The following is a 17659-nucleotide window of genomic DNA, read 5'->3' on the forward strand; positions in this document are numbered from 1 at the left end:
ATTAATATAGTTAACAGACAAAATATCTTCCTCACAGGCCAATACTAAAATAAGAAGCATACTACATAGTGGTAATGGGGAAATCGGTTTTTGTTCACCAAGGTTTCAAAGTTGTATGGAAGGTGTGAGTTATCATTGCTGCATACATCAGGGCATGTTCTAGAGCCTTCTTCTCAAAGGCAATACATCAAAAAGTAACAAGTGTCCTGTGCTTTTGAAAACCAAACACAAGTCTGAACTGTCACATAAAACTAACGAGCCTGCTATCTGCTGCACCACTGTATGGTAAAGCAGGCATACATTGTCTGCATTTTAAAATGAGGCTTTTCCAGCCTGCCTAGACTCTTAACAACAGCTTTACAATGCAGCGGGAGCTGCGCCAGTAAATGAGGCTACCGGTGGACCAAACTCAGTCTTGGGAGGTAACTCAGCAGGCCTTCTTTGTCATGCTAAGAGAAGCTAAAGGAGGTCTGAGGAGCCAGGATACATATAAAAAGATCTAGGGATAGTGAACAAGCAGGGAGGCCCAAAAGTACAAGGCCAGAGACAGACAGCCCCTCCTGTGTCATCACATTATGGTTTTCATTATCTGGAGCCAGGCAAAGATCAGAGGAATTTGTAATGTCCATTTTTGGACAGTAAGAAAATCACATTTTCATTGAACTGTAAAACACTGTCCCCGGGTGTGAATGTGTGTGTGCCTTGTAATGGACTGGCATCCCATCCAAGGTGTATTCCCAACTCATGTACACTGATCCTAGTGTAGACTCTGGATTCACCACAACCCTAGTCAAAGTAGTTCCTGAAAATAAATGAATGAATGAACCGTAAAATCCTAAATGTCAAAGCACTAAAATTTATATGTCTAATACATTATTCTAATTTTAGTGGCCCAAGCATCACAAGCACTGGAACCCTGTGGTTTTTGTTATATGATTTGCTTATACTAGTAAAAATCCAAAAAACTTTCATAGTTCCTTTTTTCATTTACCCACTTATCAACTGAAACACTTACAATGACTCTTTTTTTTAATGACTCTTATAAAAGTTTGTCGGAAGTTTGGATTATTAATGTGCTTATTTTGCATTGTGATTTTTACTAATCACTGTTTATTTAAACAAAGCATATAAAGTACATATAAAGTACACAACCAGTTCAAAGCAAATTTACTGCAAGTATGTTGACAACAACTTAACTGCTGCCTATCACATAGAACACATTAACTATCCTAGCCAACATAGCATAGATCTGTCTGGTGTTTTGTCTCTGATCTCCCTTTTGGTCAGTCAGTTGGAATAAAGAGTGTAGTCTGGCCACTTACACCACAGACCTGTCACAATTCCCAATGGGGCACAATTCCACACACAACAGACAGAGTTAAAATTCCCCAGACATCTTCTCCACTGTATACACCATGCCAAATAGACAAAGACAATGATGTGAGTACATGCAGACAAGAGACAAGGCATTCACCGCAGAAACACAGGAGTCTGCTCATCCATCAACTTCAGCAAATTAAATAAGTGATTCCTCTAATTCCTTTCCAAATACAGGTTAAACTTCATGAAGGCTTCACGTTTAGATTTTCTTTGACAACTTTTCAATCCTTTTACAAACTATTGTTCATTGTGTCATCCATCACACATCACATTGACCTGTGACTAAACTACTATGTGATATATTTGGCATGTGAACTATACATTGTATCATTTGTTCTTTGCAAAAGCCCAGTCCTATTGAGGCTCTGCATAATTGGCACTACAAGGAGAGAGTAGAGCTCTGGACTGAGTGTAATCTGGCATAGGATCAGCGAGGCTCATTAAGAACAGAACTTTCTCCTCAGCCAGGCCCTGGCTAGTGTGTGAATTCAAACAGCAGTTGCAAAAGGCTTGGGATGATCAGAAAGTGAAATAGGATGGGTTTTTTTGTTGTTGTTTTACATCAGCTGCTTTAACTGGAACAAGTGGGAAAAACCCTCATGACAGAGCAACAAAAGAATGTCTCCGCCACTGGCTGTTCTGTACACATTGTGTTTTTGTATCAGATATTCAAATATGTCCAAATGTCACAAATATTTTAAGGCACCCTTTTATCACCTTTTTATCATGTAGGAAACAGCTGCTCTCGAAGCTCTTGGATGGCCTCTTATCAAAATCTTTAAAGAGGTTGCAGGGCTCATCTTGACACACTGAGAGTATAGATTTATGGATATATATATATACTTTTGTGACAAACTATGCACTGTATTAGAAAGTATTTTATGAATGAACTTTAGATAACCAAGAAGAGCAGCATAACATGAGCAAAATAGCTTCTCTCTCCATGTCAACACATACAGTATCATTGATTCCTAACCCCTGCCATCACCCCCCATCCCTTATCCTGTCATTAAGCACCTGTCCAAAGGACCACAGCCTCCAGAGGGACACTGTTGCATCTCATGACAAACATAAAATAGGCCACGGTAAGGTCTGTGCCAGAGCCCTAGAGATATAGCAGTTCATACCTTTACCCCACCACTGGCTTCCACAGGGGTAATTAAGAGGCTGTTTAGGTGAATTTAAAAAATTGAAATTAAATACTGGACTTGCCTTACCCTCTATTAGCAGGCATGCATGACAAAGAAGATTACATTTTTTTATACTCACAACATATAAAATTAATGGCCCATTTTGTATCCCAGCTACAGACTTAAACAGAGAGACTCTGCATTCTGACTGTGTTTTCCTACCATAACTTGTGAGTAAGATGAGACACTACAGATTAAGGCACGGCCTTACATTATATATCCTTGAGTACACTTGTGATGTGCTCTGTGTTGTCAAACACTATCGATTTAATTATAAACAGTAAAATGTTTAACACATGGCTACACACAAAGACATTTTTTTCATATAGCACTTCCCAACTCTGTGCTGTTGTTCTCAGTAGAGAACTATTACTCGCCTCAGGCCTCATGTGTCCAATTAGCAGGCTTCAGCTCGTCAGAGGTTTGCCCTACTGCTCTGCCATGCAACTGTACTGACTGTACCGTGCATTTGGATCTCTCTCTCTCTCTCTCTCTCTCTCTCTCTCTCTCTCTCTGTGTGTGTGTGTGTGTTCTCACAGGAGCATTTCTAAAAGCTAGAACACTGGCATAGCAAATGTACACATTCAGCGTGTCTTCAGAGACCACATTGCTTGCTTTACACTCTACAAATATACCAGTGCCAGTGAACGATTTAGATGAAATGTGCTCTCTATGCAAGATAATGCCAGGGATGTGGATTATGGACAGGAAGCAGGAAGCAGGCTCATCGAGGGAAACACTGAAATGTTCCACACAGTAAAGCCTCCAGAGAGACCTGCTTGTTCTTAGAGTCCATTGCAGCCATGTACTCCTGATTCTGTATTTGTAGGACATTAACCTTGCTCCTCTTGCTGATTGAGGCACTGCGCATGTGTGCACGACTGATTCCCAGCCTGCCAGGAACAGGTGTGATCCCTGTGGGCCCAATCAGTTTTAATGAAGTCCTGATGGTGGTGTTTGCTCTCCCCCCTCTCTCAGGTATCAGCAGGTATACCTCCACCTCCAATCTACAGTCTCTCTGATTCAACCTTCACTCTGAATCTAAGGCCAATTTTCTGGTCTAATATGACTGTCGACTTACTCTGGGAATGTTTCAATGAGCAAATTTAAATGTCTGTGTTTAATATCTGCATATATTTTTATTACCTAGAATTTACTGTTGAGTCTTATTAGATTTGACATTACCATGCAGATGGAAAATGTTTAAGCTCAATGTGCTCTTTTAGAGAATTACACAGTCTCCTAACACAAGCTGACTTTTCTCCCAAACTGAAGCTTCCCAGATCCCCTGCAGACTCTGAGTCATGGGGCTTGACCAGGCTCACGAAAATGGGAGCCCTCCAGAGAGCGCCTCATCTACTACTTTTGAAAGGGATGACATCTTTCCATTCAACAAGCAAAACAACAGATCCTTCTCCCCGGTGTGAAATGGGAATGAGGAAGTCACAGACCTCCTGGAAGAACATGTGCTACACATTTCCAGCAAAGTGTCCAAACAAGTATCCCGCTGCATAGACATACAAGGCAACCAAAGCCAGGTTATGTATTCCTTCATTACACACCGCCTTCTAGTCATTACTTGAGCATGTTATACATAGAAATCTGACGAGCAGTTTTGCAGAAATACATTTTCAAAAAACACACACTGCTGCATATAAGGTGTTAAGACAGGTCTCTGTGTGTCTAGACTCATAAAGGCTTTGTCACCACCTTGTCCATGGACGTAGTAGTCAGGTGAGTGATAAATAATGAAGTACAGAAGGGAGCCGCTCGAATGGAGGCCGTGTCTCATGTTTCCCCTGAGCAGAGTCATGTTTATGCAACCGTGTGCTAATTCTGCTGCCAGTTAGGGTGAGCGCTAAAGCTAATGAGCTTTCCCTCAGCCTGTGTAGGCGGTGGACAGACTGGGAGGCAGGTGACAGAGTCTGAGCAGGATCTGATTCAAGAGAGCCAAGCTAACACACCACTGCCTTTAACGAGGAGAGATGGAGCGCCGGCTTAGAGAGAGGGTGTTGAATTGCCCTTCACAAGCACTAAATGTGAGGTAGCACACAAAGCCAAAGCATGGCTAATCAAATAAGAGGCAAGAGAAAAAGCAAAGGAGTGTAGGGGGAATGAGTTAAAGGGCTGTGGATGTGCACACAGCAGGATAAAGGTGTTCACACACAAATGTGTAGTCTACAAAAATATAGATTTTCTTTCCACTCACCTGAAATGTTAATCAGAAAAGATTTCCAAAAGTTGTTCATTTAGATCTTAGAAGCTATAATAAAAGAACAAAAGAAGCATATGGCTGCCTAATAACAAATGATCATACAGTTAAACTGTGTCAAGTAAACTCAGATAGAATATACTGACACTGTATGACAAACAAATACTTAGCAAATGACTTAAATGTGTACAATAATATTCTGTCCATTAATTGGAGCCAGAAATGTTTCCCTTTTTTATTTTCTGAATTGTTCAGCCATAGAACCATTTTGAACCAACACACATTGTTGGTGAGTTATGGTTTCCACCATAGTAATAAATAAATACCTTCTTAATTATTAGATACTTTATCTTTGCAGATGGAATTTAAAATTTGGACAAATATTTGTACTTCATTTGACACGTGATAAATTTGTGTGAATCCTTTAGAATAGTATTTTGTCCTTCAGTGGTTCATAATACTTAAAGGGCAGAACATAGGAGGTTTCTGTGGCATGAAAGCAATTGTTACAAGTACTTTGAATGGTAAAAGAAACAGAAAGGAATCGAAGAAGTTTTTTCCCGTCATCTGCCTGGCATGGGGCACAGTGTGTGGCCAAGCTCCAGGATGCGCCTCTTGTCCTGCACACACCAACATACTGGCCTCTGGCTTCTCTCTCTCATTCTCTCTCTCTCTCTCTCTCTCTCTTTCTCTCTCTCTCTCTCTCTCTCTCTCACACACACACTCACACACACACACCCCTCCTCTTCAGCCCCAGAGACCTGAGAGACCCCAGAGGAATGCTTTTGAGTAGCCAGCTTGCCAGCCAGCACCCTAGTCTGCAGTTCACTTTATGGCACGCAGAGGAGATGAAAGGCGGGAAGGAGTGACATTTAGAAGAACTCTGAGCTCATTCTAAATTCCAATCACAGCTCGATCTTTTTCTACACAGCAAAATACGCAGTATTCATTTAACCCCAGACAGATACAAACGAACACTGAGCGTTAATTCACCATTATATGAGGACAATCAAATTACTGTAGAAATGAAGCATATATCACAGTTCTCAAATGCTGAAATTCTCTTACTCTTAAGATGAGAGTGCCTGAATGAGTCAACATGTAAGCTGTTTTAATGGCACGTCCACCTACGTCTTCAAAGTACATACATTTTTTAAATACATAAAAAATATATTTTCATAATTTCATACAATTGCAAAATTACAGTTGATTCCTGTAATCAGTGAACAGTGCTAAACGATATTTTTTCATAGAATTAAAAAAAAAAACCATACTGCCCACATGCAGCATATTTTAAATGCTCATTTAGCTGAGGAGAGATGGGTGAGCAGAGGTTGTCTGCTGTCTGTGTGTGAGGAACCATTTCAAAAGGTTCCTAACAGCATGTCTATTCGCTCAGACACTGCTAAAGAGACTTTGTTACAGAGGCATAAACAGCTGCGCAAATTTATGAGCTTGTATATGTATTTGTATTTGTACAGTTTCAGCACAATAGATATAATTAGCATATTAAAATGTATAATAAAAAAACAGGCTCTGCATTTTAAATGTTGTGCCAACATAGGGTGGGTTTGTGAAAGGCAAAGTTGTGTGTGAGCGCAACCTTTTTACTGCAGTACAGCCAAAATGACAAGGTTTCGGCAAAGTTCTGAAAAAAAAAGTGGCTGACAAAAATAATTCATTTTACTGTGCTGGATTGGTTGTTGATAACAGTTTTGGAAAAGATGGGTAATAAATTTACATTTGAAACTTTAAAGAGAATTATTTTCTTGCCCTTTAATTCAAGAACAATTAATAAAAGATATTATTAATGTTGTTTTTATTTGTATAATTGATCAAATTTTTAAAACTATAAATCTTCCTTCTAATGTTGTCTGTATAATTCAATTGTTTTACATTATTATTAAACACTGTTTAATAGACTTATAGACTAAAGAGTTGCATGAAGAATTGCACTTGATTAACAATGAATCAAGCAAAACTGTTTAGAGAATCTTTTATGCTTTTATAACATCTGCTATGACTGTTTTTGAAATTGTACGAATCTGAGTGCAATAAAACTATAAGACTGTGAAGGCTGACTTTGATAAACCCCAATTTTTTTTTACTGGTAATATTTAGGATTAGCTGTTTAAAATACAATAAATTTAATTTGAATGTTAACTGATTCAACTATAGTTTCTTCAAAAATCACGGGATTTATCGCATGTTTTTTATTTTGCTTATAAGGCAAGGCCAGGTCTGTTGGATTAACATCAGCCTTATATACTGCGAAAGAGTTGTCAAGGTGATACTTGCACTAAGAGTAGTAGTCTGACCAGTAAATATGAAAAAATGGTGCAGGAGGTCTCTGATACACTAAATGTCATTATCCCATCATAGCTCTCTAAAGAAGTGTTTAAAATTACCTTTGCCCTTTAACCTACTCCTGTGGGTGTCCCCCGAAATCCAGACCAGAATAATAGGGTTTGTGTGGTTTAGTCAAGCTCCAAATGAGATAAGGACAGTGTCTCAAAATGAAAACTCTTCTCTGAAGTCTGACACAAATTTTATACGATCTATTTTTTACTTGAAGACTGATTAAATGTGAAATATATATATATATATATATATATATATATATATATATATAAGCAAACACACACACGGAGGTCATTCTAAAAAAAATTGAATATTGTGGAAAAGTACATTTTTTCCATAATTTAATTCAAAACTTTCATATATTCTAGATTCATTACACATAAAGAGAAACATTTCAAGCCTTTTTTTGTTTTAATCTTGATGATTACGGCTTACAGCTCATGGAAATAAAAAATCCAGTATCTCAAAATATTAGAATAAAGAATTTATAATACAGAAATGTCGACCTTTAGAAAAGTATGTTAATTTATGCACTCAGTACTTGGTCGGAGCTCCTTTTGCATAAATTACTGCATAAATATGGCGTGGCGTGGAGGCGGTCAGTCTGTGGCACTGCTGAGGTGTTCTGGAAGCACAGGTTGCTTTGATAGCGGCCTTCAGCTCGTCTGTATTGTTGAGTCTGGTGTCTCTCACAGATTCTCTATGGGGTTCAGGTCAGGTGAGTTGGCTGGCCAATCAAACACAGTAACACCATGGTCAGTAAACCAGTTACCAGTAGTTTTGGCACTGTGGGCAGGTGCCAAGTCCTGCTGGAAAAGGAAAACAGCATCTCCATAAACCTTGTCAGCAGATAGAAGCATGAAGTACTCTAAAATCTCCTGGTAGACGCTGCATTGACTCTCAATTTGAGAAAACACAGTGGACCAACACCAGCAGATGACATGGCACCCCAAATCATCACTAACTGTGGAAACTTCACACTGGACTTCAAGCAACTTGGATTCTGTTCCTCTCCACTCTTCCTCCAGACTCTGGGACCTTGATTTCCAAATGAAATGCAAAATTTACTTTCATCTGAAAAGAGGATTTGGACCACTGAGCAACGGTCTTTTTATCAAAAAGGTGTTTTGAGTTAATTAGCTGATTAGAGTTCTTCTCAGGCTGACATTGTTATATTATAAATTCTTTATTCTATTCTAAAAAAAAATTAATTTAAAAAAGCCTTGAAATATTTCAAGCCTTTTTTTTTTGTTTGTTTTAATCTTGATTATGGCTTACAGCTCATGGAAATGAGATACTGGGAAAATCCAGTATCTCATTTCCATGATGTCATACGAGTGACTACATTTCCCATCCTGCACTGCGCCCTACAAACATGGCCGCCATAGACAGCAATTCCTAGAACACTCGCCTTCATTTCAATCACGCACACCTGCATCCAATTCACAGCACAATCACAACCACACTTTAAAAGGATTTTCTATGCATTCACTCTTTGCGAAGTAAACATTAAGTTACATTTAGTTTCTGCCGTTGCCAAGCCGTGAGCCCTTGTTTGTTGATTCTTGTTTTGACTTTGTTCTTGTTTTCGGCCTCGTCTTTTTGCCTTGCCTTGTTTGGACTATTTGTCTGATCGCCTGACCTCCAACACAGGAACATCTTATTCTACTGAATGAGGTACTGATAAGGTGATCACCTGAACCAAATCTTATTTAATGAGGAGAAGTATAAAATAAAATAAAATAAAAAATCCACTGCTGTGGTCATCACTATCCTCTTGCAGTAGAACCAGCTGGATGGCAAGCACAGTGCTAGTAGAACCTCAAAAATACAACCCCAATTCTGCAAAAGTTGGAACAGTATGGAAAATGCAAAAAAAAAAAAAAAGTCATTTGAAAATTCAGTTCACCCTGTGCTATATTGAAAACACAGTATTTGATGTTTTACTTGAATTTAATTTATTTTGGAAAATATACACCCATTTCATATCTGATGACTGTAACACACTCCAAAAAAGTTGGGACAGTTGACGGTTTACTGCTGTGCAACAACATCTTTTCTTTTACTAACACTTATTAAGCATTTGGCCGCTGAAGACACCAGTTGATTAAGTTTAGCAAGTGAAATTTCCCCCCGTTCATCCATTATGCATTTCTTCAGCTATGCAACTGTACAGGGCCTTTGTTGCCTTATTTTGCGCCTCATAACGCGCCACACATTCTCAGTCGGAGACAGGTCAGGACTGCGAGCAAGGCATGCTAGCACCTGCACTCTCTGCTTATGCAACCATGTGGTTGTAATCTGGGCAGTATGTGGTTTTTAGCGTTGTCCTGCTCTGGATGGCAGCATATGTTGCCCCAAAATGTGTACATATATTTCTGCATTAATGGTGCCCTTACAGATGTGCAAGTTACCCATGCCATGGGCACTGACATGCCCTCATAAGATGACAGACACTGGCTTTTGGATCTGATGCTGATAACAGCTTGGGTGCTCTTTTTCCTCTTTGGCCCGGAGATCACGACTGCTGTTTTGTCCAAAAACTATGTGAAATGTTGACTCATCGGACCACGAAACACGATTCCACTGATTTCACATCACCTTTTTATTTCAACTTGTCACATCGCTATTAGTTCTAAATTGCCCCTGTCCCAACTTTTTTTGGAAGGTGTTGCATGCATTCATTTCAAAATAGATGTTTACCTTCAAAAAAAACTATGCAGTTGATAAGGTAAAACATCAAAAACCTTGTCTTTATATGTTTTTTGTTTAAATACAATTCAAAGTACATTTACAAATCACTCCTCTTTGTTTATATTAGCGTTTCACATTCTATCCCAACTTTTTCGGAATTGGGGTTGTAAGTGGAATCAAAAAATAACTATTGATCATGCCAAAAGAGTTGAAAAGGAAAGTTTTGAGTGAGGAAAAGAAGGGTTAAATTCTGGCTTTACTGGCAGAGTGATACAGTGAGCCTTGGGTTGCTTTCATCCTTAATATTTCAAAGATGGCGGTTCATAAGAAAACTTCAAGCAGCAGACATTGGGGACAACGAAGCTACAGACTGGCAGAGGGCAAAAACGACTCTCCACTGACCAGGATGACCACCAACTCATTCGAATGTCACTCAGCAACCATAGGATGACGTCAATTGACCTACAAAAAGAATTTAAAACGGTATTTGGGGTGAACTGTCATGGCCAGCCCAATCTCCATACCTGAACCCCATTGAAAACCTGTGGAATTTTTGCACCAGGAGTGGCATAACATCACTCAACATCAATGTGAAAGAAAGCATGCCAAGATGCATGAAAGTTGTGACTGAAAATCAGGGTTATTCCACCAAATATTGATTTCTGAACTCTTAAGTTAAAACATTAGTATTGTGTTGTTTAAAAATGAATATGAACTTATTTTCTTTGCATTATTCGAGGTCAGACAAACCTGCATCTTTTTTATTTTGACGAGTTGTCATTTTCTGCAAAAAAAAAAAAAAATGCTCTAAATGACAACTTTTATTTGGAAATGAACAAAAATGTTCATTTTACCCAAACACACACAAAGAGATATATATAGTAAAACCTGAGAAACAGTGGTCTCAATTTTTTCCAGAGCTGTATATGAAAATGTCTTTGCTTTGTATGAGGTGAACAGAAAAAAATTGCCTGTAAATGCCCAAATGTATAAGAATTGTGCATCATTTTGTGATGTAGGACTGTGAGAAGAAAACATCCTCTTTTGAAATTGTTTTAATCTCACCCAGTTCTGTATCTTAACCAAAAAGAAATGCTGTTCTACACATCATCTTACCCAACAAAAAGTGATTTTACCTTCCTAATCATAAAGCTGATGCTGAGTGCAATGGTTTTTGCTAACTGTACAGCAAAGCTGCCTTGTCTCTGTGTGAAACCTGGCTGGCATGCCTACATAACACCTGTAATCAGAGGCTGCCAGCCGCGCCCAGGGGGAAATAAAGCAGCACTGGGTAGCCCTGCCGTGACAGCAGCCCTTGTTCCTGCTGACAGGTCCGCTTGCTGGGCCTGAGTAGAGACTGTGGCCCATGTAAATACAGCGCTGAGGCTGTGCCACTAGGGAGATAATGTTATCAGTACTGCCAAGGAGCTCTTCCATCCCACCTTCACATAAAAATGTCTCCCCTGGGATCTGCTCATTACCACCTCCGCTTCCTTAGCCTCACCACCCACACCATCATGAAAGCTCTAATTCATTTGTGCTACATCACCTCCATCAAGACAGAGAGCTGCACATCAGGTTAGTGTGCTTTACCCTCAACCTGCTCACGGCTCTGCAGAGAGCCACAGAGTGAGCCGGCAAACACGAATATGAATACTGAGGAAATGCTTCACTTGTTGACCGTTGCTTTGTTTGGCTTAACCATAGGGAGCTGGAATTAGCATCCCTGCTTCTCCCTGAAGTTCTAGGAATGTGAATTATCCCACGGATCTGGAGGGGTCCCTACAAAGTGACCTCCAGCAGAAGGAGGCAGCGCCAACATGATTGTATAATCCTTTCCTTTTTATCCGTTTTCATTAAAAAGAGATTTTAAAATGTGAAAGTATTACTTTTTGCCCCAAATGCACTGGAATTTCACTGGCATTGTTTTCCAATGTAGGATTTGGAAGCTAAAACAAAGGCAGATACAAAAAATAAGTCAATAGAATAGTTGCTTCTATTTATATTCCTCCTGTGTTTTTTTTCAATACAACAATATCTGATCCAAAACCAGAGCCCAATTCAAACACTTCTGTTGTTCTGTGTTGCTCTCGGACTTTGAAATTGTTCATGTATGTTTTTTGTGAAAAGGTTATCAGTGTCTGAGCTTGCCCAACCGTATTCTTACTTTATGTACCCATAAAGGGTGAAGTTCAGCACAGAAGACGTCTGGGGGGGAAACACAAACTGCATTACAGTTATTTATTCGGTGCAACTGAAAGTCATTTGAAGAAGGTGGGCCAGTCCAGACATGTCTGAAACATATTTGCACACTCCTTGTCCTTGTCGATAAATAAACTGTTCTGTCAGTAAAACACAAGAACCGCTACAGAGCAGGGAAACTGGTATAGGATGATGACCTGTGTGTGGCATCATGTTCAACTGGAGCGACTGACTCAGGCTCTGTGATCAATATCCAAACAATTAAAATGTAATGAGCTGGTTTTGTGAACAGTGGAAATTCCCAAATTATAATAATGTAGTGTTTTAAAACTCACTTTTCAGTTCGATGAGAGTACATACCCCAGAAAGCTGCCTTAAAACCATAAAAGTGTATAAAGAAGACATTAGTATCACCCACACCTAAAGCTCATACTTTATTTATTTAAATGTCCCCTAAAAGATGCTCGGGTGGAAGAAACATGAGGAGGCCACTGGTAATTGAACCTACAACCTTCTAGTAAAATAGTAAATGGTGGATTTCCCAACCTTACAACAAGGGGTTGGGGATAAATTTTACCTTGCTTAACTGTTTAGACTCTTTTAAAATGATATCATATAGTTGAAGACATACAGTAATCCCAGGGACTTACCTTTTAACCAGGTGTGGTCAGTTGTGCAGTATATAAATGTTTTTACTGATCACCAAGGTTGAAACACCACTGGACTGTTTGACATATAATTACACCACAACTTGCAGAGATTGTTGATCCTTTTATTCAAGTACACAATATAATTAGATTCAAGTTGCATGTTAGGTAACTCGATACAAATACAAATCTAAAACAGTCCTTGCCTTAACATGATATTGCTCCTAACAATTAATTAAAAAAATCAGGACAATGGCATTTTAAAACAGCTTATGTAAAAAAGAAAGGAATTGTAAAAAGAAAGAAAGAATGAAACCACATTTTCTCACATTTTATCAAATAAATTACAAGGTTGATATATAGGAATAAAACTGAAACACTGACTCAAAGTGCTTGTGCTGGATTTCTGAAGAATATTTCTGCAAAGCACTTTGGCTTGTTGCATCCCCTTCCCATCCAATATCTGATTTTTATTTATTTATTTAAAGATGTAAAAATATCACCTATTCATATTATGACCATATCTAAATATCAAGTGAACTAAAATTAATATAGATTTAACTTGATTTATCTACGCAAAATTTGCCACTAATTTGATATGTTCCACAGTAGTCATTAGCATGTTACTGAATCCAACCATGATTTAAAAGTCTTCAAAAAAGAATAAGGATAATTATCAACATTTTAGCATAGATACTCAGGGAAAAATCCAAAGAAATTAAAAAGTATAATTACACAGTATTTCTTGAACAATTCATTATGCTAATGTAGCAAAACAAAAGTCACCAGGCCAGTAGACCAGCAGTGAGAGTGCATGGGTTCAGAGAAACACCTCTCCCCTCTCCCACATAGGCATCTCAGAAAAAAATCCTTCACACAGCCCGTAGCCCTGATCCAGAGACAGAGGAATGGCCTGGGCCTCCTCTTTAACCTCCCAGGGTTGCTGCTGTTGAGGCAGGTCTGAAAACAGTGCCAGTCCCTCATAATATTGCTGATGGGTTTGTAACTGCTGTTGCTGCGGCTGCTGCTGGCGCTGAAAGTCTTCCATGCTACATCCCATCATGCTGCTCATTTCCAAGTAAGCACAAGCTTGCTCGTCCTCGTTGCTGTACCATTTGGACACAGTGGATGCATGCTGGTTCTGAGAGGGCACTTCCATCTCACAGCCAAGGGAACTCAGAGCAGTGTTGATGTCCAGGTCCTCAAACGTGCTGCCATTTCCACTGAGGACATCATCAAACACTGAGGCCAGGTCAAAATCTCCTCGGAGCACATCTGATGTTTTGATCTCGCTCGCTAACAAGGGGGACTGGGACATTCTCCCCAGTTTGCCCCCTCGTTTGGGACAGGCCTGTTTGCGTTTGTTTCCTGCTACATGTTCTTGGTAGTGATCCATGCCCATGTGTGGGTTGAACTGAGGGCTGTAAGGGGAGCAAGAGGACAGAATTCTGTTTTGTCTCTGGGTGCTGAAATTTGTGGCAGGCATTCGTCTTCTTTTGAAGACCCCATTCACAAACATGTCTGCATACTGGGGATCGATTTGCCAGAAGCCTCCCTTTCCCGGCTCGTCCTTCTGCCTGGGGACCTTCATAAAGCACTTGTTCAGAGACAGGTTGTGGCGAATTGAATTCTGGAAGAGATTGGGATGATTGTTCGTTTAGGAGACATGTACCATTAATTTATGACTCATTTCTTAAAAACCAGTTAAACACACACAAACATTCAGGCATCTTGTGCTCTACCAGAACATACTGTATTTCCTTCATAATTACAATGCACATTACATTTCCGAACAAATATGTTTATTTATAATGCTGCCGTGCTTCCTACATAATGACCCCTGTAAGGTCTCATTGTACAGCAGGTCGAGGTGTCCTGTTTCCCTGGCCCACTGTGCGCAGTGGGTGGTGCTGGTGGAGATGAACACTGGGGGAGGGGAGTGTTGTGTGTACAGGAGAGCAAATGCTCCTAATGAGGCTCTCTTGTAATGCAGCACTGCATGTTTCTTATGATCAGCTGTGCCACACTGCCAGCATCTTGCCCCTAGGGGTCCATCATTAAAGAGACAGGCCCCAGGATACACTATTGCTCTTGGGTTTAGTGGGTTCAGTTTACAGCTACAGCCTCCAGCTAAGGCTTACTTTACCTGAGCATCTTAACACATATCACACTGAACACGGCACAGTCTAAAAGCATGGACTTGGACTGGTGGTCTGAGTTTACTGTTGTTCATATAGGTGTTTCATATAGGTTTTTGTTTTATTATTCCATATGTAAGCTGTGTAGAAGTAATTCAAATTTGGTGTACCATTTGTTTCTTTGTGTACTACACGAGAAAATAAATAATAGCCTATATTTCAGTTTTATTTTTCCTATATGTAGATTGTTGCCAAAAGATTAAATCACACGAGACTATCCTATGTAATACACATAACCCTGACTAGAGATAAATTAGAATAGAAACCAGTTACACTATCTGTATTTATACTATCTCTGTATATCTGCCTTTATATTATGGAAGTAAAATAAATAAAATTACGATTACTACCACACTGAAAATGAACTAAATTAATTAATTAAATAAATAAATTAAATAAAACAGCAAAAATGGTGGACTAATGGATTAAATTCAGCAGAGCTCTCATATAATATTTATTCCATCAAAAGTAACTACAGGTGTTCATCTTTCATGACCTTAAAGATGACCACTTGTTTGTAAAGAGCTTCTCAACTTTTTCTAAGCAGCACTATATATGGTATTTACCTGCCAGCTGGGCTCGGCATGTCTGTAGTAGCAGAAGTTCTCGGTGATCCAGCTGTAGATGGCGGACAGGGTGATTTTGGTCTTCTTGCTGGCTTGCATGGCCATGCAGATGAGCGTGGCGTATGAGTATGGCGGTTTCACATGCGGGTTGCTTTTATAATCGACCTCCTCATGCGGCTGAGCTCCGCTGTGCCCGTACAGCGGCGTGTAGGCGCTCGCTCCGGCCAGCTTGCTGCAGGTGGCGGCGGGGTTTCCGGGAGTGTGTGCGGTGCCCGAGGCGGCCGTGTCACCTGCAGGAGGGCTGGAGGGAGACTCAGTGCCACCCGGTGGGTGCAGAAGCTGCTGCGGTCGCCAGCCGAAACCGGGCGCTCTGTCCGGTGCCGCGCTCATGATGGAGAAGTTCTGCAGCCAGTGCAGGCTCGTGAGACTGTCATCAAAGCTCACAGCGCCGCCCGCGTCCTCCTGATCCTCCGGATGCAGCAGCATCCATTTCTCCTTGAACTTCTTGGCGATCTCTGGACTCGTCAACACGGGCATCGTAATCGGGACACGATCGCCTTTTCTTTAAATGCGTCTCGGATTTCGGATCAAGAGCCCTAAAAACATGCACCTTACACCTGAACGTGCAAAAAAAAAAAAAAAAAAAAAGAATTTTCTTTTCTTTTTTTAAATAATGGACTAATGGTTTATTTGATTCGAAATGTATAGGCTAATGATAAGACATTTATATGTGTAACATTACAAAAAAGTGACTAAAAGAGGAGCCAGTAAAGCACTCACCTCTGCGATGGGGGAAATGTGAACCTGTTGCGAAGCCCCTTCCCTGGATGGATGAGTGCTAGTCCGTTAGATGGAGACGGAGGAAGCGCAACAAGTGCAACACTCTGGAGGAGAGGAGCAGCAAAGCCGAAGTCGTGATGCTTGAAATTCACTCACTCCATTCTTCTTCGAAAGAAATTAGATCCAGCTCAAGACTAGCACGTCCAAAGTGTCATGGTCCACAATGCAGGAAACTGAGACAGACTTTAAAACGGTCGCGTGCGCTCTTAACGGCCCTTTAAAAGCGCTCGCGCTCTGATTGGCTCACCGAACCGCGAGTGTCGCGTATCTCGCTGTGGAGAAAATACACCGAGGGGAGTGTCTTTACCAGAAAACAAGCGCGCTCAGACACACACACACACACACACACACACAAAACCCGCACAAAAGAGTCCGGGATACTTGTGTCAGAATACATTAGTTTGACAATCAATAGGTTTAATCATTTCAGAATTCCAGGTGTAATGAAGCTCATGAAGGAGAGGATGAAGCTCAGTGACGGCCCATGAAGCAGCGCTCCTGCTTTTTTAACATGATGCACCACACTCACGCACTTCAATTCAGTGCTTTAGCTATATGAAGACATTCTCCACATATTAAGAGCGATGTCCAGATGGAGACACAACACTGTCACACTTAACACTATAGGCTGTGTTACTTCAACCATCAGTTTGTTTCTGTGATGTTTGTGATGATCACAATTGTATTTACATGCAGTGGACCTGCCGGTGTTAAGTCTTCGTGTGTGTGTGTGTGTGTGTGTGTGTGTGTAAAGCGTTGTTTTTCGACACAAGTAGGCCTCTAGACATTGCGGTCTATAAGATGAAGCCGTTGGTGAAGTCACGCGCCAAGCCTGGCGGAAAGGCGCTAAACGAGGGCGCGCGCGCAGGCCTCCCGCCACATTACCCGCCTGAGGCAGCCTTTTCCTTATCACATTACACCCTACACACTGCCCTAACCCCCACACATTATACCTTCTCTGACTTTTAATATTTTCCCATACGCATAAAACCAATAATGACCACAAAACGTTTAGAATTTATGCTTGTTTAATAGACAAACGCGTTGTTTCGTGCACGTGGGGTACATTACATTATTTAGGGTGGGGCGCCCCCTTGTTGCAGTATGATATTACTGCGCTCTCCTTATTTATAATTATATCCTTATCATTCAATTCTATTTTCATTTTCAGCGAGTATTCTAGGAACGATTTTCAAGCACACTGTTTTGTGTCTTTGCTTGATGACATTAGATAAGATGACTTTCTTTATATAAGTGCTTTTACACCGTTTTCAACGTTTTCCATTCCCTAAATTAAAAAGAAATTGTGCGCGCGCGTGTGTGTGTGTGAACACTGTAATAGTGTATTGTGTATCCAATATGTTAGGAC

At 40.3% G+C, this 17659-nt stretch overlaps 1 protein-coding gene across 2 annotated transcripts; it reads right to left on the minus strand.

Moving 5' to 3' along the window:
* Positions 1-12065: 12065 nt before the first annotated feature.
* On the minus strand, positions 12066-17552 carry foxj1b (forkhead box J1b). 2 transcript variants are annotated; one of them, XM_053640014.1, is made up of 3 exons: positions 16231-17552; positions 15451-16067; positions 12066-14316 (listed from the first exon to the last, which is right to left on the minus strand). In XM_053640014.1, the coding sequence occupies exons 2-3, from the start codon at positions 15985-15987 to the stop codon at positions 13507-13509; spliced, it is 1347 nt and encodes a 448-aa protein (XP_053495989.1). In that variant the 5' UTR covers positions 15988-16067; positions 16231-17552; the 3' UTR covers positions 12066-13506. The 2 variants fall into 2 exon arrangements, with proteins under 2 accessions (XP_053495989.1, XP_053495990.1); XM_053640015.1 differs by lacking the exon at positions 16231-17552 and having other exon boundaries at positions 15451-16189.
* Between the last annotated feature and the right edge of the window lie 107 nt (positions 17553-17659).

The sequence above is a fragment of the Ictalurus furcatus genome, chromosome 13 (assembly GCF_023375685.1).
Source record: "Ictalurus furcatus strain D&B chromosome 13, Billie_1.0, whole genome shotgun sequence".
In the NCBI taxonomy this organism is placed as follows: Eukaryota; Metazoa; Chordata; class Actinopteri; order Siluriformes; family Ictaluridae; genus Ictalurus; species Ictalurus furcatus.

Coding starts and splice junctions, on each gene's coding strand:
- foxj1b (XM_053640014.1), bottom strand. CDS start 15,987: ATGCCCGTGTTGACGAGTCCAGAGATCGCCAAGAAGTTCAAGGAGAAA. Junction 14,317..15,450: donor ATGCCGAGCCCAGCTGGCAG/GTAAATACCATA, acceptor AATCTCTTCCAG/AATTCAATTCGCCACAACCT.